General features: G+C 49.6%; 1 protein-coding gene across 1 annotated transcript in view; it reads right to left on the reverse strand.

The window, feature by feature from the left end:
* Cracdl (CRACD like) overlaps positions 1-24869 on the reverse strand; it is a 54932-nt gene that overhangs the window by 13882 nt on the left and 16181 nt on the right. Inside the window, exons 2-7 of the mRNA XM_051204454.1 lie at positions 22888-22967; positions 16760-16928; positions 11318-11453; positions 10867-11028; positions 8366-8575; positions 3686-5792 (exon numbers count right to left, since the gene is read on the reverse strand). Coding sequence (XP_051060411.1) covers positions 3686-5792; positions 8366-8575; positions 10867-11028; positions 11318-11453; positions 16760-16928; positions 22888-22967 — 2864 coding nt within the window. The remainder of the gene's footprint in view (positions 1-3685; positions 5793-8365; positions 8576-10866; positions 11029-11317; positions 11454-16759; positions 16929-22887; positions 22968-24869) is intronic.

The following is a 24869-nucleotide window of genomic DNA, read 5'->3' on the forward strand; positions in this document are numbered from 1 at the left end:
TCCTAAAAACACACACACACACACTCACACAATCACACACACAAAATCACACAATACACACACAGGATCACACACACAAACACACACACATACACACAGAATCACACACACACAACCACACACAATCACACACACTCACACACACACACACAAACCACACACACACACAACCACACACAATCACACGCCACAAAGAGGTGGTGCTGTTAGTTTTCTTTCAACTTGACAGAGGCCAGTCAGCTGGGAAGGGGAACCTCAGTTGAGACAATGCCTCCATTAGATTGGCCTATAGGCAGGCCTGTGGGGGCGTGTCCTTGACTGATGAGGGAGGATGCAGTCCGATGAGATGCGGGAGGTACCATCCCAGGGGAGGTGGTCCCAGGAGGTCTAAGAAGGGAACTGATCAGGACTCTGGAAGCCAAGGAGCAGCTTTTCTTCAGGCCCCGGCATCAGCTCCCACCTTCCAGTCCCTGCCCCTCTTGAGCTCCTGCTGTGCCTTCCTTTGATGAAGGACCGTGATCAGGGGGTGTAAGTTCAATAAACCCTTTCCTTTACTTTTGGTCATGATGTTTTAGCACAACGATAAAGAGCAAATTAAAGCACGAAATAATCTCTGTCTCTCAAAAACATTCCCTCGAGGCAGGGTATTGCCAGATTGTAGAGGCCTGCCTCCGTCTCCCAGTAGCTGCAATTACAAGCACATGCCAAATACACAAGGCTCCCAGCAAACTCTTTCTGTGCTTTAGAATTTTTTTTTTCTAAACAAGACACTACCACCTTTTAAAAATAATTCCTACCATGTTTGTGAAAAGCTGTTTCTTCTTGGCCTGTCATTTAGACTTGGAGATGGATTGGTGTCTTGGAGAATGAACAAACTGTCTAACCCTAGGCCGCTTTCCCCTTATAGCAGATCAGCACATTGTGGCTGAGGCCTATGAACAGGCCTACTCTGCCCTGCTGAGAGCACACAGGGCACTGAGTCTGTAACCATGTCCTAGCAGCCTCCCGATGCCCTGCCCTTTGGCAAACTGGGCTCCTGGGTTTATGACAACATTTCCTGTGCCTCCTGCCCTCATCTCACTGCTGAGAGGGTTAATCTATGCTTCACAGGGCACACAGGGTGTGGAAGGGCAGGGCAAGCATCAGCGCTAGGGACACAGCAGCTGGAGACGCTGCCTGCCGTTTACAAGTGTGCACCCACCTGGGACACTCGGCACACTCTCGGTTTTTATTGTCACAGGTGGGGCAGAAGCAGGCTATCTGTGCACTCTGGACGAGTTCTGAACTCCCTGCCACCACAAGGGAGTAAACAGCAAGACTTAATTATCTGTAGGAAACAGATGAGCAAGTTTTATATGAATTAAACTGCTCGCAGCTGCTCCAGCTCGGGTGACTGTAGACTCATACTAATGAATGAAGCCACAAACGGTGGCGTGTGGGGACAGTGTGGGGGCTGTTTCACAGGTGAGGCTCAACCACACAGACCCGAGATTCTGCTCTGGTCTGTCTGAAGCAGCCTGCGGACCCCAAGGAGGGGTTGGGGAGGACGGGTCCAGGCAGCACCCTAGTCTGGGAGACCGGACACTTGTCCATCACATCATACCTTCCTGGAGGTATGTGGGGAATCCCTACTCTGTTCCCTTTTCAGGGACACACAAGCCATTCCCTGTGGCCAGCAGAGGAGCCCAATGCATTCACTTTAGAGATCAGTTGCCATCTCTGTGGGTTAGAAAATGTCAGCATACACAGATTGGCAAGGTAAATCCATTACTTAAGCATGGTCCTCATCAAATGAAGACAGCCTCACCTTTCTGTAAGTCAGATCAATGCACAAAGCACAAGGCTCTCTGCGAGACATCCCGGGCACGATATTTATTTATTTATTTAGGAGACTGGATCTCACTATTTAGGTCAACCTCACTTCCGACTCATAACCCTCCTGCCCCTGCCTATCCTGCACATTTTATAGCGTTGAAGAGGTCATACGGAATTAAGAAGCCAAACGTCATCCCAAAGCTTCTCCTCTTTTAGCTCTAGCTGTGACTCCGAGTTCTACTCATTCACTAGGCCCTGGAGAGACATTTCCAGTCCTGGACCACGGAAGCAGATGGTGGTTGTATCAAACATTCACCTACAAAGCAATTCTCCTTGCTACTGAAACAGCTTTCTGAATTGCTCTACAGCTACAGCTGCCTCAATAACCCGCCAAAAATGTGCAGAGTGGATGGTCAGCAAGGACACGCCCCTCCCCCAAACTCTCTGTTGATGGATGCAGTGGCAAGGAAATCATCGAAAGTTTGTGCCTGAGCCAAGAGTCTCAGGGACCAAGAAAGATACCCCTTCCCCCCGCCTAACTTCTTACGTGGACTCAGAAAACATCAGTTAATCTTTGAACTTTGGTTGATGATGTTTCCCTGAGAGCATTTTTCCTGTGTCTGCATCTGCCTTTCAGGGTTCTAGATTTCTCAAGAGAGTCACCAAGCTTGCCTTGCCTTCTTCTCTGTCCCACAGTGTAGTGGGCTCTCAGTTAAATGCATAAGTGTGTGTGTGTGTGTGAGTGAGTGTGTGTGTGAGTGTGCGTGTGTGTGAGTGTGTGTGAGTGAGTGTGCGTGTGTGTGAGTGTGTGTGAGTGAGTGTGTGTGTGTGAGTGAGTGTGTGTGTGAGAGAGAGAGAGAGACCCAGCAGTTGTATAGTTTTATTTTCCATTAATATCATAAGCCTGAAGCAAGTATTTTCTTTAATTGGGTTGCAGATACTCACTTCAATAGGTTTATTTTGATCTGGAACATCAAAAATAAATCAAAGAGGGATACAAATCACCTATTTTGTCTCCGTTCATCTTAAAGACAATTTCCTTTAAAGGTTATTAAACGGTGTCCCAAACCTAACATCATCTCCCTTAAGAGACGATGGGAAGTAAGGGCTGACCCTCCTGACTCCTGTCACACACAGCGTGATTTCCACGAGAGGACTGGTTAGGGGAAGGGAAGACATTTTTCCTTGAAGGGGATAAGGTCAGAAGAACTTCCACAAGCCAGAAGGAGATTAGCCAGCCCCAGGGAAAACCTGTATGAAAATCAGCACCTACATTGTGGTTTTCCAGGCTGAAAGCATTACCCATTGCATTACCCATTTAGAGCCTGGTATGGGAACACCCTGTAAGGTCAGCTTTCACATTTCCTACTATGTCTACACATACGATGTCTCTGTATTCACACAAAGTCCTGGTATTTGGGTGTCTATCTCCACCACATTCCTGATTCCTTTAAAATACTTATTTTTATTTATGTGTATGGGGATATATATGTTTGTAGCATGTGTGAGTCCAGGCGCCTGGATGTCAGAACCCATGAAGCTGGAGTGTGAGCCACCAGACATGGGTGCTGGGAACCAAACTCCAGTCCTCTTCCCAAGGAGGAGCGAGCTCTTAATCACTGAGCCGCCATCATGCTACCCCCCCCCCCACTACTCCGGTGCTCGTGACTGAACCCCAACCCATCTGTGCAGGCTTCCTATCTCTCAAGCACGCCAGCGGCGCTTGGCGCTAAGAAAATTCGACCCTTTCTTCCATTTCCCTCTGTACTGAGGTCTGTGCCTGTTTTTACAGGGTTTGTGAGCGACACATTCCAGCAAGCATCGTTTGGCCGACCCATCTATTCCCAAAAGCACCTCGGAGGGCTCTTACCAGCTCCCTGGTGGGGCGACTTCTCCTTCCTGGGCTCGGGAGGCAGGATGACCGGTATAAGTCTCTCAGACTCCCCGGGGCTGGCCTCCAGGCCTGCGGGTGGGTAGGGCAGGGTGAGGCTCTGCAGCAGAGGCTTCCTGGGCAGCGGTGGCTTGGTACTAGGCTGCTCGGGAGACCTGGACTTCCCTTTCCCTTGCCCATTGGGGGACCTGGAACTTCGCAGTGCGGGGGCAGCCCCGGCATGGCTCTGTTCATCCTTGGGGAGTACAGCCAGGCCTCCTCGCTCCAACCTGACCTCTGCGCTGTACCTCTTCATGGCTTTGGCCTCCTGGGCAGGGCCGTCTCTGTATTTGAGCGACAGCGAGGTGGACCGCAGCTTGACCGGGAAGGGGCTCTGGTCCCCCGCAGGGGGACAGGGATCAGCATCCTGGGGGCTCCTGCCCGGTCCTGCCTGGCCAGCCCCCGTGTCCCCTGAGTCTTGAGGGTCGCCACCCACCGCCTTCCTGCCTTGGGGCGCTGGCAGCACCTGGAGGTCATCAAGGGCTGCCTCACTCTTCCAGGCAAGGCCACTGCGTAGCAAGGGTGCTCGTCCCCCTGCAGGCACAGGCCCGGCTTGTTCCAGAAGGCGAGAGCTGCTGGCGCGGGCACGCGCTCTGCTCGAGGTCACGGAGAACCTCTTAACGCCGCGCTGAGGCTCAGTACTCCGCTCGCCCTTCCTCCCCAGGGCTGGCTTCTCAGCAGCCCCTGATGTCACAGCCTGTTCAGGCCTGGCACGGGCGGGGGGCACAACGGTTCTGACCTGGACTCCGGGGCTGGGCTCTTTCAGAGGAGGCTCGCCTGGGGACCCACCCGAGGCCAAGGTCTTGTGCTTCAGGCAGCTCTTGGGTATTGGAGGGCTCGGGGAAGGAGCTGTAGAGGACTCTGTCCCTGCTCCCTCAGGCCTGGGTACCACCAGGGTTAGCTCCTCCTCCTTCTGGACACTTTGGTCCTGTCTCTCTGTATCTGAAGGTGTCCCCAAGTTGCTGTCAGTGACAGCCTCTCCCTTTGGAAATATTGTGTCCCTATTGGGAGGTTCCATGATCCCTTTAGTGGGCGCTTTGTCTCCCTTGGAAGGTGACATGCCTTTCTCTGGAGGTTCCATGTCTACCTCTGGAGGTGCCATGTCTCTCTCTGGAGGTGTGGTGATACCCTTGGGAGGTCCCTTGGAAGGTGCCAGGTCTCTCTCTGGAGGTTCCATGTCTACCTCTGGAGGTGCTATGTCTCTCTCTGGAGGTGCCGTGGTACTCTTGGGAGGCGCAATGTCTCCCTTGGAAGGTGCCAGGTCTCTCTCTGGAGATTCCATGTCTACCTCTGGAGGTGCTATGTCTCTCTCTGGAGGTGTGGTGATACCCTTGGGAGGTCCCTTGGAAGGTGCCAGGTCTCTCTCTGGAGGTGCCACGGTACTCTTGGGAGGCTCAATGCCTCCCTTGGGAGGTGCCAGGTCTCTCTCGGGAGGTGCCATGGCCTCCTTGAGAAGTGTATCTCCTTCTGGAGGCGTTATGCCGTCTTTGGAAGGTACAGTCTCCCTGTCATGAAGTGGGTCTCCCTCATGAAGCATGGAGCCCTCCTTGGAAGGTGCCATGCCTCCCTCAGGAACTTCGGATAGTGCAGTTCCCACATCCCCAGAACCACACACAACCTCCTCAGGTGTCCCCTCCACTAGGGGACACGGGCCTCCAGAGGACAGCTCTTCCTTCTGGATTTCACCATGGGGAATACGGGGCGGAGAACCTTCTGGCAAAGTTGGGGTGTCCATCTCTGAGGCTGCCATTGGCTCAGCGACCTCTGGCATTGCCGGGTGGCTTGAGGGTTCATCTCCAGGACAGCCTTCCTCTTCCATGCTGGCACTGACGGCCGCGCTGTGCTGTAGGCGTGCACGCCTGGCACAGGCCCCTCCGGGTAGCAGCAAGGCTGCAGGTCCCCCAAGCTCAGGCCTTCTGCCCAGCATCAAATCCCGCTGCTCAGCACAGGGGTTCTCGTCTATGCTGAACTGGAATAACCGTTTCCCTTCGTATTCGTCCTCCTCCAGGGTCCAAGACAGATCACTCAGGGACTCAGACTGTGCCCTCTAGGAGAAACAGAGAGACGTCAGCACAGCGGCAAATATTAGACAGCCTATCATGCTTTTCCTTCCTCTACGACTAAACATGGTTTAGGAAACACAGTAGCTCTCAAAGGCGGATGCTGAAGCAGATGTCCTCACACAGGTATCTTCAGCTGCCCTTATGAGTTCACAAGGAGCCTGGTTCATAAACTCAGAGGACCCATGGCAGCCAGGCCCTCAACGTAAATGCAATGTGTGCAGCCAGATACGTTATCACACACCTTTAATCCCAGCACTAGGGAGTCAGAGACCGCCAGATCTCCATGAGTTTGAAGTCAGGTTGTCTGGTCTATATTATTGAGTTCTGGGCCAGCTAGATCTATACAATGAGACCCTTTCTTGGGGGGTGGGGGAGGACCTAGTTCATATGTCTAAGCCACAAAACAAATGGTACCTGCCCACCTAGAGCCAAATAGAGGGACTAGGACCAAGACAGAGCAACTATCTGTCCTGCTTTGTGTCCTTTGTTAATTTCGTTTCACTCTAGGCTTACCCGAACGAGGACTAGACTCCCATTGTCTTTTTGTACTTGGAGAGCCAAGGGTCCAAAGGCTTGGAAACTTTGGTCAGTACACTGAACTAGCTGGCTGATAATAGGAATCCCAGGCTGAAAGTCCCTCATTGAGAAACCAGATAGTTTCCTTTGAAAAGTTATTTGTATCAGGTCAAACATGGCGAACTGCAAACCACAGGATCAAACCCAAAAATTCCAGTCTTAAGTTCTCTGGTCTACACTCACGTTGAGCCAAGGTTCCTACCACTGTGCCGGATGCTGCCTCCTGGGACAGTGTACCGGGACCATGTACCCCCATTGTACGAGCACAGGCGGACTCCCCAGTCTTTAAGTCCTGTAGCTACCTTGCCTACGCTAACGATGCCTCCTTCTCTGGCTCTCTAATGCCCCTGGTGCCCTCCTACACTGCCTTGTGGCATTTTTTCCTTCTGAAAGGTGTCTGGGATTCAGACGCTGGCTGGTGTCCCCTCATTTTCTCACACTCAGGCCCCCTCTCAGGAGGAAAATGAAAATCAAGGTAGACACAGGTCACACGAAAGCGATGTGTGAAAATAATTCAAAGGTTCATGACATCCGCCCTCGGGAATCGTTCAGGTGGCTGTATTAAACAGTGCTGTCTTGTTTTCTAAGGTAGGAAACGTGATCCTGGGTTTGATAGAGTTTGTTCTTGTTGCTGATATTTTTATCTTTGTGATGCTGGGGGTCAAATCCAGGGCCTTGGGCAGAGAGTCAAGTGCTCCAACCCCAAACTACACCCACAACAGTCATCATCATCATCATCATCAACATTTTCCAGCTGGCATCTGCTTGCTAAAGATCACGAAAGGTCTGGGATTTCTGTAACCATACCTAAGCTAAGTTTTGCCAAGATGCACAGTTCTCTTCTTTTGGATTTCAAAAGAAGTTGAAGGAAGAAATCTATACAAGATTCTTGCCAAAAGCTGAGGTTCTTCACTTCACTCTGGCATTTTTGCCACTGTAGGAAACTATTGATATGGAGAGCTCAGTAGGACATGGGTCACGATTTGAAACCATCAATCACAGAACCCAGATCAATTCAGTGGAGAGCCGGGGACCCAGTCTGGCTAGAGTACCTTCCGGCTCGTCTACTGGCAGCTAGAGGAGGTGACTAAGGGGTGGGGGGCATTACAGGACGAAGGCTAGCGTGGGGGTACACTCTCTGGAGGGGGAATCTGATGCTGAGTAGAGCTCAAATGCTGGAAAAGCAGCTCCCGCGTAGCCAGGACCTCTGGCTAGCTGCATCAGGCAGGAACTCAATCCCCCATCACTGCCAGGGTACACCGTGCCTACCCCATCCCGGCAATTTTCACGGCATTTCCTCCTCTGGCTGCACGGTGGTTCGACACTCTGGAAACACCCAGAAAAAACAGAAATGCCCAGCCTGTACCAAGATGGAGAGATTCTCATTGTGGTTGTTTTACAAAGGCAAGTGTTGGGAGGGGGCAGCAGCCTGTGTTTACAAAGCACCTCCCACATGCCAAACAGGAAACTCACTCTCTCCAGGAAGTTCCTGAAACCCGGTCAGGCCCGCTGTTTGTCTCCAGCTGATATGCCTAGCTTGCTGTGAAATCTCCACTAACTGCAATTGCGGCTTGAGGTAAGGGCAGGGAAGATGTTATTCTGTAAGTCCTTCTCAGGGTGGGTCATTCTCCTTGGCCATGCTTACCCTCTGCCCTCGCCCTTCACCTCCTCTAGAGCTGAGGTGTCTAGTCAAGTTAAGAGAGAGGAGTTCAGGAATGGAGAGTGTCAGGTTTGGCCCATGACACAGTGGACTCTTGGTGTTTGTAGAATGAACAAATGCATGTAAGTATTAATGTCTGAATGGGGTGTTTATGCAAAAGAGATACGCCCAGTCCAAGGCGCAAAAGGTGAGCAGGCCTAGCATCCACAGTGTGGCTTTGATCCACCGTGGAGGGGCTCAGAGGTGCTACGAGGCTAGGCAGTGGGTGGAAATGCCAGACCTGCCCGTCCCATCCCTACCCAGAGGGGGGAGGCTGATTACCGAAGACAGGCGCCTCATTTTACTGGACCGCTGGTTGCGGGGCTTAACCAGGAGCTTGTGTTTCGCTGCAGAATTGTCCAGGCAGGAGGAGAATTCCGGAGGGCGGTTGAAGTCAGCCACAGGTGCCAGGCTGCCATCCAAAGTCCCAGAGGAGACAGTGACATCGCTCACGTGGTCAGGAGACTGTGGCCGCGACGAGGACACCAAGATCTTCACGGTACAAAGAACAAACACACCAAGCATTAATTCAGCGACTAAGGGTGGAGGCTGCTGTCCTACGAACGCCCCTCTGGTGCGCTTCTGTGATGTCTTTGCAAGGTACCTGGGAAAGAATATTTTCAATTGGCTCTTGACAGAGAATGTTTTGGAATATCCCTTTAGAGCAAATGGCTGGGAGTCCAAAGGGTGGGGGCCAACCCTAAGGACACGTGAACAGGGTTCTTTAACAGGAAAACGTAGCTACGTCCACCCACAAAACAGACTGGCCCAGCGTCTCCAGAGGGGGAGGGACCCGCTCATTCCACCCAGCTGGGATATGGCCCAGAGGTGAGATCTCTGGGCGCAGGCCACAGAAAGCAATGAGCTTGGTGATGGTGGTGCCTTCTTTGTTCATTCTAAAGGGTCTCTGCAGCCTCTCAGGCAGCCTGGCTTCCGGGTACCATATGGTGAGCTACAGACACGTTACCTCAGTGGGGAGGAACTAAAGGTCAGCAATGAGCAAATGCATTGCTGGGGGGGGGAACGCCTCTGGGGGGGAACGCCTCTGGGGGGGAACGCCTCTGGGGGGAACGCCTCTGGGGGGGAACGCCTCTGGGGGGGAACGCCTCTGGGGGGGGAACGCCTCTGGCAGCCATGTGTAGGAATGAGAGAGACACCCTAAGACACCGGCCCCACCTGGTACAGCAAGCTACTTTCTGGAGTGCTGGATGTCCTGTAAGGGTGTGTTCCATGACAAAGCAATGCCTCAGTGCGTGTAGCCCGGATGAGGAGCAAGACACAGAGAGAATCTGGGATGTGCTGGGCTTTGAGAACAACCCTGCCACCTTTAAACAAGCAAGCAAACACGAAAACAAAACAAAAACCTGCCCGTTTCTATAGGCACACTGGACTAACTATTACACATATTTTGTTTGTTTGTTGGGATAAGGTCTCTTGATGTAGCCCTGGCTGTATTGGAACTCAGTACATAGACCAGGATGGAGATCTGCCTGATTCTGCCTCTCAAGTGCTGGGATTGAAGCCGTGCATCACCACACCTTTGACAACAGTAGATTGGATACACTATCTAACAACTGATGAACACCGCAGACTTCATTTTAATAACTAGAGGAATAAAAGATTAGGTACGCGCTGCCCCAGCACCGGCGGCCCCCATTTGGCTAATTTAAAGACTGTGCATGGCAGTGGCGGTCAGGTTTGGAGTTGAGCTCCATCTTCAATCAATGAAGCTGCTCCTCCTGCCTGATCCAGCCGATTGCAGACAAAACCAGCAGCCTTGAGAGCCAGAGGCTCAAGGGATACAGAGTAAGGTGACAGGACAGACCGCCTTCTCATCATCTAACCCTTCCTGAAGTTGGAGAGCAGGTGTAGGTAGCCTACTCTACAGCAGCAGGGATATGCTCACCCTCAAGCCACACTCTGGGAGTAATTCTCTGAGCAACTCCGCGGGAGTTCCCAACCCTACAGCTGACTTAAAATCAGCCCCATCACAGTCCTGACTTTTCATTAGTAATATTCCGGGAGCTCACAACTACAAAAACTAACTAGTATGTGTGCGGGGTAGGGGAATGTCTCTGTGCCAAAGTCGAGTTTCCTCGTAAGCAATGCCCTGGCCAGGCCAGGCCAGAATGTGATCCCAGTAAGCTGCACAGCTATCAAACATCAACTCTGTCCTTTATTTGTTTTTCGAGTGTCAGTATAATTTGGATCATTCCAATTCCATCTTCCCTCAGCAAGAAGGCTTATTAATGTGGAGGAAATGGCCATCTGTTTTGTCATTGATGTGTGACTATGTTACATGAACATTGATATTCGTATTATAAGCCATGGCATCACGAGCGTGCTGGAGTCTACGGGGAGGACAGCATTTGGGATTACTTCTCCAGTGACTGAGATCAGTCACTGCTGGACAATCTTCATGGGTTGCCTTGTTCCCCAGAGGGCCCCATGTGACTTGCCCAAACCTACAGGTTCCTTTGGCTGTGACTAGGGCATAGAGCTGAACGCTGTTAAGTGTTCACTGTGCGCTCTGTCCTCTGGCCCGTGCCGTGGCAGCAGGGAGACACAGAGGTAGCTAGCTCCTTCTCCAGTGGCATTCTGGGTCTGGGCATCTGCTCAGACAAGACACAGAGCAGACGGCATCACCGTGACCACACAACCACACAAACCGATGGCACGTGGCCTCCCTCATCCGCGGGGAGACATGGAGGGCCTCCAGAGTTCTAGCCACGCTGGCTGGCAGGTGGAGGTGGAAAGGTTTGAGGGCGGACAAGTTCACTTGCCTTTATAGTCATGGCTGGCCCCGCGTCATGCAGCAGGGACATCTCTGGGGGGCTCCGGGGAAGGCCGTCATCCTCAGAGCTCATACCGGTTTCCTCCGCCCTCCTGGTAGGAATGCCTCCCGGAGGCGGCGGGCCCATTTTCACATTGCATTGTATCTTCAACTGTACAGAAGGAACGGCAGTTATTCTTAGTATTCTCATCCAGAACACGGGGCGACAAGTCTGCCCGCTCTGACTCATCCATCCAGGAAATGACTCCGGCGCTCCTGTATGGTGTAGAGCACTGACCCAAGGGGTGCTTGTCCCCAGCTCCCTCACCGCTGACAGCCACCAGCAGCGCCTAACGTGCCTGCCTGCAGAGAACCGTACTGCACTGCTACTGAAATTACTTAGAAACTTCCGGATTAACCCTGGACAGACACCCAAGTGACAGGGCCAAGCAAACACTCACCTGCAGGGCCTTGATCCGGTCACACACATTTTCTTGGGAAAACACCCGCACAGGCCGAGCAGGGTCCTGTCCCGATTCAGGAAAGAAAATACTGTCGTGTGAGAGGGCACGATTGCCCAAGGTGCTCCTGGACTCCCTAGGGGAAGAAGAGTCCCCGTGAGCTTTTGTCCACCTCCATGTGTCCCCGATCCTAGGGACTTAGAGCAAGAGTGACAAATCCTCCCATAAGCCCTCTGTTGTGCATGGTTAGCAGCTGCCCATCTGTCCCTGTCACTGTCAAACACAAGTCAGAACATTCTACACAGGGCATTTTCCTAAGACAGTTGAAGGTTGTAGGGAGACTTTATTTATTTATTTTTGATTAGTGGAAAAAACAAGGTTTGATGTGGTGTGATGTCCAAGACAGCAAGCCTTCAAAAGGGAAGGTTGGTGCCGGCTGCGTTCTGTGGGAATCCGTCTCAGATGTCCTGGGAGGGTGAGGTCATGGACGGGGGCTAAGGAAATGTGTGGCCCCTCCGTACTCTGGAGACTGCTGGCACAGTCGTCCCCCACGACGGTCCAGATCACACATCTGTGGCCCGCTTGCAAGAAGAGCTGCAAGTCTGCAGAGATGGGCCCTGGCTTATGATCGGGCACGGAAGCCAGGCTCCGAGCCACGGACCTAATTTGGAACTGCAATCACAGGACGCTTGTAAAACTCTCTCAGAGGATGTAGGAATTCACTGTCAGACTTCCCTGGCCTCCTAAATAATAGGTGGAAGGAGATGACCAAGACCATCGGTTAAGGAAGGGAAGCTGCCTTGGCGTGCACGAGATATCTCGTGCACACCAGCCCCACCCTGTCCCCCTTGGTGTCCTGTCCTCCATGGGGCACTGGGGACTCTGAGGTGTGGCCCGTTCCGCTGCACATCCAACTGTGTTAGTAGTTCTGTGTGTGCGGGCCTACACATTCACACAGCAGTGCTCTTCCATCGAGCACCTCAGCTCAAAGGTGTTTCCTGTCCAGGCTGCAATAGCAAGCTTGCAAGTGGAAATCCAGAGTGTCTGGACGGTGTAGCTTCAGTGTAACCCAGAAAGCATACACTAACAGCAACTCTCAATGCAAAGGCCACACACACACACACACACACACACACACACACACACAAACACACACACCTAGATTTACTCCCTCTAGTCAGCAGCCTGGGGCCACATCCTAGAAACCACAACTACTGGCCAAACACCTCCAGCCCAGACGTAACTAGTCGAGGGCAGCAGGAAGGGGCAGAGGCCTCTGATACAGAACGAAAGCCGCAAATGGCCGAAGGCACACGGTCCTTCATCGCAGTATCTACACAAAGGGAAACAGCATAGGTGCCAAATCAAATGACCTTGGGTGTCTGATGCAGGGCTAGGCAGGTGACGGAGGGCTGAGGGCTTCCCAGAGGACACTAAGTGAAATCAGAGCACACTGGACAGAGAGTGCACGTCAGCGGTGCTTGAGCGGAGAGTGGGCATGTGTTGGGCATGTACACGTGCCTGCTAATAATTAAAAAACAAAAAACTGGTACAGGAAGACCCACCGGAGTGGAGAGCCAGGTGGGGAAACAGAGTCAAAGGGAACCCAGGTAACAACGTTTGCAGGTCTGTCTTTGGGACTATTTAATGTGTTACACAACAAGGCACAAAATCAATCAGAAAGGGAAGTCTCTAAGACTAGGAAAACAAAAACAAAAGAAGCCTAATTTTATGGCAGACATGTTGGCACAGGCTTGTAATCCCAGCCCTGGGGAGGCAGAGGCAGGAGGATCGTCGAGGAAGGGACAGAGAAGTTATTCCTCTGTAGGAGGAAAACAGTCAACCTGTTAAAGTTCAGGCTTTTCAGTATAACAGAAAACAGTACAAAGAAGAAATAAAAAGTTTCACCTTCCCTGGAATTGGAGGTGTCAGTGAGTGACTTACTCAGACTTCTCTTAAAAATAAAACCATTTCCCCGCGAGAAGTCTAGAAGGGTCGGTAGCCAGGGCACGGCCATGCCCACTGAGTCGTGACCACACTGTGGTTCGGGACGACTTTACATTAAAAGGAGGGAAGCATGGCTTGTGAAAAGGGGAACTATCCAGCATTAGCCTGGAATTCCTCACCGCTTAGGAAGAAGCAAAGAGCTCATGGGAAGTGACCCTTGATAGCCCGCCCGGAGTGAGACAATGAAAGACTGCTGTGGATCAGAGCCAAGCGGATCCGCTCCAGATCAGTGTGTTTGGATTTGACACGTGGCTCCGATGGTAGAGCGCTTGCCTAGCATGCACAAGACTCTGGGTTCAACCTGCAGCAGCACGCGGGAAATGCGTATGCTGTGTTACTCCTATAATCCCGGCGCTCTGAACGTGGAGGGAAGACAAAAGGTTCAGGGCTGCCCAGTGTGGGTTACATGAAGTTCTGTCTAAATAAAATAAATAATTAAAAAAAAAAAAACAACCAACCCACTGTGTTCACAATGATCCTTTAGTGGGGAAAATCTAGTTTTCCAGTCACTATTAAAAGGTGTGAAGGTATCAGATATTACTCTGGGAGTGGGGGAACCTCATCCTGTTTTTCCTGAATAGACTGTATTTCAGGCTATCATGAAGTTGATGGAGGAAAGTTAACTTTTTTTTTTTTTAATTTTAGGTTTATTTAATGTATACATATGTGAGGTTTTGCCTACACATATGGGTGCCTGGTGCCCTCGGAGGTCAGAAAAAGACATCAGATCTCCTGGAACTGAAGGTACAGGTGGCTGTGCGCCATCATGTAGGGGCTGGGAACGGAACCCATGTCCTCTGCAAGAGTAGCAAGTACCCAACCTCTGAGCCATCTCTCCTGCCCCTGCTGTAGGACGGTTCTTCATAGAAGGAACTCAGCTATGTAAAATGAATGAAGGAATAGAGTTGCCACCGCGGGCCAGGCACAGGTTGAGAACATCAGGTAAACGCCGGAGTAGTGTTGACACGGACCACCCAGGACCCAGTGCTTGTTTGCAGCATCAACAGACCCGAGAGACCCAGAAACGAAGGGCCTCCTGATGCGTCAGGGGCAGCTCAAGCTCAGCAAGCCGCTAGAGCGCTGGTTCTCAGCCTTCCTAACGCTGTGACCCTTTAATAAGTTCCTCCTGTTGTGGTGGCCGCCCCAACCGGAAAACTATTTCTTGTTGCTGCTTCATAACTGTATTTTTTGCTACTGCCGTGAGTCATGACGTAAGCATCTCATATGCAGGGTATCTGGTGTGAGAATCTGAGGGGCCTCCACCCACAGGCTGAGAACTGCTGCTCCGGCTCGACATGAACTTCTGCAGAATTGGGAGAACTCAAGTGTGACGAGAGCAGATGCAGAGAACAGCGTGTTCTGTAGGCAAACGGACCCAGAGGGGCTGTCACCGATGAAGCCAGACCAAGACACCGCAGCACAAGAGTTGGGCTGTCTGTGTCCTTATGGAAGTTGCTGCAGAGGCTGTGGGCCAGATTCTCAGAGACTAAGAAAGGGTTTCTTCCTCGGTGCTGACCCTGAAAAACGTCATTGTTCCTTCCAGGACCTCACTGCACCCCTCTCTAACCACCTTTACCTCTCCTTTCCCTCCCTCCCTCCCTCCCTCCCTCCCCCCCTCTCTCTCTCTGTGTGTGTGTGTGTGTGTGTGTGTGTGTGTGTGTGTGTGTATACAGGTAAGTCCCCATGGAGGTCAGAGGGGTTGAATCCTCCTGGAGATTGAATCTACCTGCTGAGAACCCACCTCAGATGGGTCCTCTGTGTAAGTAGTGTGCAGTCTTAACCGCTGAGCTATCGTCCACTAGCAACCCGCCATCTTTCCGTTCTTAGCAGCGAATGTCAGCCATGCTCACACCAGGTGCTAGTCACAGACAGATGTCAAGGGCCCTGCCCCTGCTTTCCCTGGATTCCTATGAGAAGGAGAAGTTCCCCGGAGCCCGGCTCTCCAGCTGTATTCCTGTTTGTGGCTGGAGGGCTCGCTCCCAGGCTTGTTTCTGAACAACGGGAGGTGGGGTGGGCATTAGAGGTCTCCTGGGGCTAGCCAGGACGGCTTCTCATGCACCCCACAATTGTGCAAAGGCATACAAGGTACCCATATGTCCATTCTGCGTTTAACTAGCTCTGGGAGGAGGGAGAGGGAGGAAAAAAAAAAAAAATCAAACTGATTTTCCATTTCAGTCATCTAGCGCCACCAAGTGGCCAATGTAATTTCTCCACTTCTAGAGAAGGGCTGTTCTGTCCGGGACACTACCAGTCTACCAATGAGAGTCAATGTTTAAGAGACATTACAAGCTGCCTCCTCTTCTCTTCAGTGGGAGGAACGGGGATAGACAGCATGACTACACTGTGAAACACAAGTTAGAAAATCAAAGTTTTGTCCAGAAGAGCTGCCTGAGTGTTCCCACTATATCTGAACTGTGTCCAGACAACAAGAAGCCGTTTCTTCTGCATCCGCGGGCCTTGTTCTGTTCTATCAGTTATTCGATCAGCCAGCGTTTAAGTTCAGAGAGATGAGTGCTCCCTGTATTGTGTTCCAGATCCCTGAGCATTCTTGGTGAAATTAAGCCAGAGCCGGCATCCACCCCTGCCCCTTCTGCTAAGCAGGCTTGCAGGTGGCTTATGGTTTATTTTGTTCATTTCTGTGATGGTTCATAGCATCATCTCACACAGCTACTGTGCACTTAACAAGCATCCGCCCCCCTCCGGTATGTGTGTGTGTGTGTGTGTGTGTGTGTGTGTGTGCGTGCGCGCACGTGCACTTGTATTGTGAGTAGCTTGGTATACACATTTCACAGTGTCGAGGTGCATGTCAGAGAACAACCTCAGGAGGCAGCCTTTGCCTCCCAACTTGTTTGAGACAGGCTGTTGTTCATCACTGCCCCAAGGCAGCTTACCCACAAGCTTTTGCCCTGTCTCTGTCTCCCATCTTGCTATAGGAGCTCTGGAATTACAGACCTACACGTGCACATGTATTTTATGTATATGAGTGATTTGCGTGCATACACATGTGTGCCACGTGCACATGCCTAGCACCCTTAGAGGCATCGGACAGCTCGGAATTGGAGTTAGGGATGGTTATGAGCCATAACGTGGGTGCTGAGAACCAAACCCCAGTCCTCCGCAAGGCAACACATGCTCTTAACCACAGAACCACCTCTCCGGCCCCAATTACCGCGGACTTTTAAACACTCATGGCACCCAGTGGCAACTACACAACCCTGTTTCCCCCACCCTCCTCCATCCTGTCTTTGCAAAGTTAATAGACGCGCTGTGGACTGAGGAGCTCCTACGGGGGTGACCCAGGATGGGAGGAGGCTCAGGAACCTGACAGGTTGCCAGGCACTGAAGTAAGAATGCTGGCTGGGCATCTCCTGTGCCCAGTGTCCCCCTCCTCCTTGATGCTCGCTCACAGGCCGGCAGCACGGGACAGCAACTTACTCCAGCTCATCTTCAGAGTCATAGCCCACCGGCCCCGACTCGACTGCAATGACCTCGCTCTTGGCCTGACTCTGCTTCCAGACGCTGCTTCCCGTGGACGAGGGCGACTCCTTTCTCTTCTTCTTCCCAAACAACTTCTTAAACGTTTTGAATTTGGATTTCTTCTTTCCTACACAGATGAAAAGAAAAAGGTTAGCAGAAATGTAGAGTGCAGATGTGTGAGTAGAATGCAAGGACTCGTCACACTACAGACAGAAGCAATGACCTACAAGGTCTGACCCCCAAACAAATACTGGTTTCTGTCTTTGAAAAAAATTAAAATTTTGGGCTTCCCTTGGTTGGGGGCTGTCCCGCACCTAAGGCAGGAAGATGGTGACCGTGAAGAAGACGAGAACGTCCCTCGAGTCCATCAACTCTAGGCTCCAGCTTGTTATGAAAAGTGGGAAGTACGTGCTGGGATACAAACAGACTCTCAAGATGATCAGACAGGGCAAAGCGAAGTTGGTTATCCTCGCCAACAACTGCCCGGCTTTGAGGAAATCTGAAACAGAATACTATGCCATGTTGGCTAAAACCGGTGTCCATCACTACAGTGGCAATGCCACTGAACTGGGCAAAGCGTGTGGAAAATACCTCAGAGTACCCACACTGGCTATCATTGACCCAGGCGACTCTGATATTATTAGAAGCGTGCCAGAACAGACTGGCAAGAAGTTAGTAAACCAGAAAAGCCAAAATTGAAATTGCTTGGATGTGTGTCTCTGCGTGCACAGGGTAAAGAGAGGCCAAGAGGGCATCAGATCTCCCGGGACTGGAGTTACAGACGTTTGTGAGCTGCCATGTGGATGCTGGGATTTGAACCTGGGTCCTCTGGAAGAGCAGCAAGTGTGTGCGCTTAACCTCTGAGCCGTCTCTCCAACCCCCTTGTTTATTTTTAGGATATGAGTAAATGAGCCAAGAACACCGGAGCGTGATCAATGAGTCACAACCCGAGCGAGCTTCCTCTCACCTGATAACCATGTTCTTTAAGTGTCTGGAATATGCATGCTATTTCATATATGATGTGCACATAGCGTGGCAGGTGAGGCCAGGGCTGTATGAGAACACAAGTTATCTTCTTTGAAAAAAATTCATTACTTTTTAAGGTTTTTTTTTTTAAACTTTAAAAAAAAATGTGTGTTGGGGTGGGTGAGAAAAACAAGCCAACTGTGGCCGTCCCTACAGTGGAGAGGTTGTGTCCATGCTGAGTTCCTTGGACGTCACCTTTGTTCTTACCCACAGGGTCTATCAGACCCAGGAGCCCATGACTTCACCAGGGTAAACCCTTCCCTTCTGAGCATTGCTAAGATGGGACCACAGGAGGAAACAGATTCAGAGAGTTCAAGCATGCTGTGTAACATGGGAAGTTTGCTAAAACGGCCTGAGACTACTTTATAAATGAGTTTACGGACGGAATTGACTTAAAATATAAGAGAGGGGCTTCCTAACTGTCTTTGTGTGAAAGTCCCCTTGGAAGGTCACATGACCTCGCTGTCAGCGAGAATAGAGCAAATGAGGACCGGAGAGATGGCTCAGCAGCTAAAACCAGAGGAGCAGAGTTCGAATCCTAGCACCCTTACCAGATAGCTCACAACGTCCTGTAACCCCAGCTGCAGGGGAATCAGACACCTCTGTCCTCTGTGGTATCTGGATTTGTATGATATACACATAATACAGATATAAACAAATAATAAAATAAAAAACGATTGGAGCAAATGTCTCCCAGCAGGGGGCAGCGTTCTACGGCAGTTTTCTTTCTTGTTTGTTTGTTTGTTTGTTTTAATGTCCAGAGGAAACTCCCTTTCACATCACGACATGTTTGTCTTGTGTGCAGATGGCTCTCCGTCCGGAGTTTACTTTGAAAGACTCTCTGGAGGTCTTCTGTATTTGGTAGGGACACCACCTGGCCTTCCAATAGTCAACAAATTATTAGGTGTCCCTGGAGACCCGAACAAATAGACACAGGTGTGCTTAGGGCATGAGCAGTGGGGGTGGGAGGTGGCCACAAAGAGCAGAGGGCAACAGCCGGGCGCCTGCCGCTGAAACTCCAGCTTCGGGAGAACGGCGCCCTCTGCTGGCTCCTGCAGGCACTGCATGCGTATAGACACAAATCCGTCTATTAATTGATTTCTTCTTCTAAGCATCGCCACCCAGCTTCTAAATTGATCCACTTCCCGATTCTTCAGTCTGTTCTGTTGTTTCACATATCTAGGGACTTATCTACATCTCAAAAATCTCAAATTTGCTGGCAAAAAAGTTACTACTAAGACACTCTAATGGGTTTGGCATCCAGGGGATCTGTAGTAGTGCCTCCCCCTCCGTCTTCCTTGGCCAACTATACCGATGACTTGTGAAAAAAGTAAGGGCTTCCCAGAGCTCTAGCATGCTAGGCGAGAGCCTTACCACTGAGCAATAAATAACCCCAGGCCCAGCCTCGCTATTTTACCTTCTAAAGGTTCTTCTGATGAAAGCCGACATTTTTGAAACCTTTCCTCTAGATCTGTTAAGTTCTACACATTATAAAAGTCCCTGTTTTCATTATTATCTGGTTAGACGTGTTTTCCGACTTCCATGGTCATACCTTTTAGATCTGTGCGTTTTACAGAAAAGGCGCGTCTTCATTTCGAAGCACCTGGCAGCCTTCTATCTCTTTGTTACTGATTTCACTGTGGTGAGGTCGTGTACTCTGAATTTTGTTCTACTCAAATCTGTGGCGACTTACGTCATGGTTCACCATGTTGACGGTTCCCATAAGCTTCCCATAATGCTCAGAAAGCAATGTATTCTCTTCTCTGTTTTAAAGATGACAATTTGGACACCGCCATTTTCTTTTTGTGTTTATATTTTACACCTCTACTGATTTTTGAAATAAATTCACCCTAACAGTTTCAGAGGGAGTGAGAGGTCTTATTTACCTTTCTGTAGCTGTCAATTTCTACTTCACAGTTTTAAGGGCCCATCAGTGGCAAACTTAGGTCTTTGACCTCAGCTTCTCCCTCAGGCCTGACATGCAGCCTTCTCGGGTCTGGCCTCCAAGGCTGGTAGGTATTTTTTCTACTGGGGCACAGTTTCGTGGGTTCTACTGTGCTGTTAGGAAATGAGCCAGCACTCTCTTCCTTTTGCTCCTGTGAAGGTAGCCCTCCCTTCCTTGGACTTAAGATTTCTAATTTGAACGTTGGCTTTCTACATCGTTCTCTTTGTATTTTTACTGTCCTTTAATTATCCCTCCTAGGAGTCCCTGGGTTTCTTTTATTTATTTGATTAATTTATTTTTATTTAGGTATTTGTTTGTACAAACGCAGTACCAGCTGAGGCCAGGAGAGGATGCCAGCTGGCCTGAAGCTGGAGTTTCAGGCGGCTTTGTGAACTGAACTCAGGTCCTCTGCAGGGTTGACAAGTGCTCTTAACCGCCGAATCATCTTTCCAGTTGCTCACTGGGCATCTCAAATCTGTGGGCCAGGCTACTGTTTTTGTTGTTGCTGTTTGATTTTTTTTTAACACTCCTAGACAATTCCGAGGCATCATCTCTCTGAGCCTGAACTTGCTGTGTAGACCAGACGGGCCTTGAACTCACGGAGATCTGCCTGGCTCTGCCTTGAGTGCGAGAGTGACAGGATTAAAAGTCGTGTGCCACCACCACCTGGCCTGCCAAAAGGTCTTTCAAAGTGGCTGTATCATTTTGAATTCTATAAGGAAAGCATATGACCAGTACCTGTCTGCCGGGTTTGGTTTTTTTAAAGTTTTAATATAGTTTAAAGCTATAGTTTTAATTTCTGTATCACTTAATGAATACAGATGCAGCCATTTGTCCATATTCTTAGGTAAACCATTTTTATAAGTCCCTCTCTAAATTTAAAAGCAAATTTAGGCTTGTTATTATTACTAATAATTATTATTTTACTTCACATAGTTCCAAATGTTTGCTGTTTTTTTTTTTTAAACTAGTACAATTTAGAATTTTCCCGATCTTACATTTTTGTTTTCTTAAGAGTGTTTTTGCAGAGATTTTGATGAGGTTCCATTCACAGTTATTTTTATGGATTAAGGAGTTAGAACTCTGGTCTAACTGTAGGTAAGAAATATCTTCTCTTCTTCTCCCTGTGAAGGATTAGAGTCTTATATGTGTGTCAGTAGCACATTTTGAGTTGTTCTGGATCATCTGTGAGGTGCAGATCGATGATGAGTTTTGCTTTCTTTCTGTTTCTCTCCTTCCTGCTCTCCTTTACCTTTCTTTTGTTATTAATTTTATTTTATCTTTCAACTGCAAGTGTGTAAGTGCACCAGGCAGATCTCCTAGAACTAGAGTTATAGATGGTCAGGAGCCACCATGTGGCTGCTGGAATTGAACCCAGGTCCTCGGCAAGAGCAGCTAGTGCTCTTAACCACTGAGCTATCTCTCCATCCCGTCTTCTTTGCTTTATTTGCCTGTTTGCTTGTTTGCTGGTTTGTATGGGGTCTTACTGGATCCCAAGCTGGCCTTGAACTTCCATGTCTGAAGTTTCAGCTTCTACCTCCCAAGCGCTCGACTCTAGATGTTTGACAGTCTTTCGAGAAGGCACGTTGCTTCTGCACAGAACCTTAGGTCATGTCTGACCTACTGACCCAAGTTCAAGAGTTGAGGTTCTCGGGGTTTAAGCAACCAAAGCTACAAATTTGCAGGAGGGCTGACATATCTGTGGGCCACACCCACCCTGTCTTTGTAGCTTACCAAAGTGAAGACGTTTATTAGACTGATCCCCTCAGACCCTGTATCTTGCCTTCTACCCTCACCCCATATCCTACCCCACAAGAAAACGAGATTCAAATTTTCAGAGCAAAAGATCAAAGGAAAATGTTCTCACTTATCTTTATGAATTACCATTTTCCTTTCAACTCATATTCTCATCTAGAATTTTCAAATTTAAGCAGGAAGAGTCGGTCTGTATATAGTAAGCTCACTATTATTTGAAACAAACAAACAAACAGAAAACCACAATACCTAGATTCTCCCATTTTCTAATATTGATTCCTCATGGTGACCTATGTAGGCCATACTGGCATCTACTGAAGCTATTTTGGGGAAATGAAATACTTACTATAACATTTTCTTATCTGAAAAAGCAATAATTCAGTGTCCCCTGATATAATGCAGTTTGAATGACCATTTCCCCCACTGAGGATTAATCTTAAAATACTCCCACCTTGTATTTGGATTTATGTGGTACCTACTGAAATAGGAGCCCAGAAGTGGCCTTAATGGAAACTGAACAACTCATCTTCCTATAAGAAATAGAGTGTTCACTGGGATAAGAGCTGGGGGTAGCAGCTGGCCGTTGGCTTTAATATCACTGGAAATCATTTCCTGACCTAGTCAAAGAAAATCACTCCTGAGATTTTGAATTTAAACAAGAGAGGGTGAAGACTTTTGCTAACGATACGAGGTGAGTAAAATGGCTGAAAATCCAGGAGAATGTGCACTGAGGGAGATCAGTGTCTTTTAATATTGACTTCACAACTGTGTCAGGACATAAATAGCAATCCCATGACTAGATCAGAGTGTGTTCTGAGGTGATGATCCACAACGGGAAGTTGGCTCGGCAGAAGCTAAGATAAGGTCTTGTAAAAGTCTTAAGAGAAGGGTCAAAGGCTCTTTCGGTGTAATTATTTTCCTTGGAGGATCAGCTCATCCTGTGCTTTACAAAACCTCCTACTCACAGCTTTGGAAAGTGCAGGGTGATACGTGAATCCATTTAGCCTTGGTCTCTATATGTAGCTCAACCTGGCCTTGAATTTATGATCCTCCCGCCTCTAACATCGAAACTCCTAGGGTGGTCCCTGTTCCTTTGCTTTGCTTCCTAGACAAACACAGGGCCATGTCTGCCTCAAGGGAAAGGAAAAGGACATTTAAAGCCCCAACTCTTTCAGAGCAGCAATCGAGAAACACAGCCACATGGCATTAAATGGTACGGGTGTCCTGGAGTCAGCGTGGGGCTGGGGATGTCTGAGCACCCCGGGGACTAAACAAGCCTCTCCACTCAGGAAGCCACAGAGCCCAGCTTCAGCCACACAAACCCAGCCTCTTCCCGGAGCAGGGGAAGTCCGGAGCTCACCTGCGCCATCCTCTCCAAGGCCTTCAGCAGTCTCCCGAAGCTTGATGTCCATCACCCTTGTGGAAATCATGTCCAGCTCACTAAAACCAGATGGGAATCCACGTTAGAGGAACACACGGAGCAGAATGATGGGGGTTAGGGTGGTGGGGACTGCTTCTGCCTGTCACCTCGCCTGCTTGTAATTCTGAAAAGTCAGGAGGGCCGAGGAGGACAGGACCGGCCATGGCCACAGCCGCATGGGTAGCAACCACAGAAGCATTTCTCTCATTACTGATGTCTGTAATTTCACAGACAATGTTAACACAATGGAGGGTCTGAGACTTTCAAAGTTCCCCTCAAACTGTAAGACATTGTTTGTTTTTCCTCTAGCAAGTTTGGAAAACGTGGAGAATAAAAAAAAAAAAAAAAAAAAAAAAAAAAAAAGAAGACCCATGCTCCCACCAACTAAGGATAATTACAATGAACGTTTTAGTCTCTTTCCAACCTACCTTTACACAACGTTACCCGTGCACACACATTAAGACGCCTGACTTCTGACTTTTGTAGCATACTACTTGACTAAAATCCTACGTATTATCTGAATGGCTACACAATATTTTAGTGTTATTGTTTACATCGAGCCTTCTGGTTGTGAACTTGGGGAAAATTCCAAGCAAATACAGCACTGCAGTGACTCCCAATAAAATTACCCCCTTCCATTGTGCCCTACACCCATGCTTGCTAGATCATTTCCAATAAACCATCCCAGTTACTGTTTCCATTTCATCCACACGGATCCACCTTCTTCCTAAATAAGAGTATCTGATCTACTCGTCCACAATCCTGCCGTAGAAATCCAAGCTACTTGTACTCTGGCCTCCCATACCCAACTGGAGGAAGCACCCTCTGTCTGGAAAGCTATCTTTCACTGGGAGCGACTAAGAACCCTCATACAGAAAGAGAGAGGTCCAAATGTTTGGTTAACCAACTTACAGTTTGGCTCTTACATAAGGTAAAGTGATGGGAGGAATGGAATTCGTTAACAAAAGAGACACGCACACCATCCTGTGCTGGAGTCGGCACTAGTATTTAGGTGGCTTTTTAGCATAAATGTTAGAGTGCATGCCCTCCCTCCCTTTTAACAGTTTTCACCATCATCACCATCGCTGAGACAGGCTCCCACTGTGTAGCATTAGCTGGGCTGGAACTTGCTATGTAGACCAGGCTGGCTTTGAACTCACAGAGATCTGCTTACCTCTGCCTCCCTGTCTGAATTAGGGTTTCTGTTGCTGTGATAAAAACATCATGACCAAAAGCAACTTGGGTAGGAAAGGGCTGATTCCAGTTTACAGTTCTACAACCAAGTCCAGCAATGAAAGTCAGGACAGGAACTCAAGCAGGGCAGGAACCTGGAGGCAGGAGCTGATGCAGAGGCCGTGGAGGATGGCACTTATTGGCTTGCTCCCCATGGCTTGCTCAGTCTGCTTTCTTATAGAACCCAGAACCACCTGCCCAAGAATGGTACCCTCCCACACCAACCACCAAGTGTCAGTGACAGGAATTGCAGAGGGTATGTATGGGTGTGAAGGGTGCCTGAGCCCCCGTGGGGAGGTGTGTAGTGGGTTTTACCCTGTGATTCTGCAGCAGCCCAAAGGCTCAGAGCTGCTTCTCCCAAACTGAGTGACGTGTCTGTAACAAAGCTACACAGGGCAGAGGGTGCAGGAGCAGGTACAGGCAATAGGGAACAAGAAGGTTCCTAGTGACACCCGTGTGGCTTCCTAAGGAAGAGTGCCAGGAGATGCCACAAGAGCCAGCAGGCTTAAGAAGACCACAGTAGCCACTGAAGTCGGACTCCGTCGAGCAGATCTGAACACGTTTCACGTCCCAACCCTCTTCTTTCTGATTATGTGTACCATGCAGCTAAGACCAGAAGAGCCAAGACTTGGATCCTGGGATGCCTTGGGGTTGCACCTTAATTCTAAAATCTTCCAGCACTGGGCTCA

This window comes from Phodopus roborovskii, unplaced genomic scaffold (assembly GCF_943737965.1).
Source record: "Phodopus roborovskii unplaced genomic scaffold, PHOROB, whole genome shotgun sequence".
Lineage (NCBI taxonomy): Eukaryota > Metazoa > Chordata > Mammalia > Rodentia > Cricetidae > Phodopus > Phodopus roborovskii.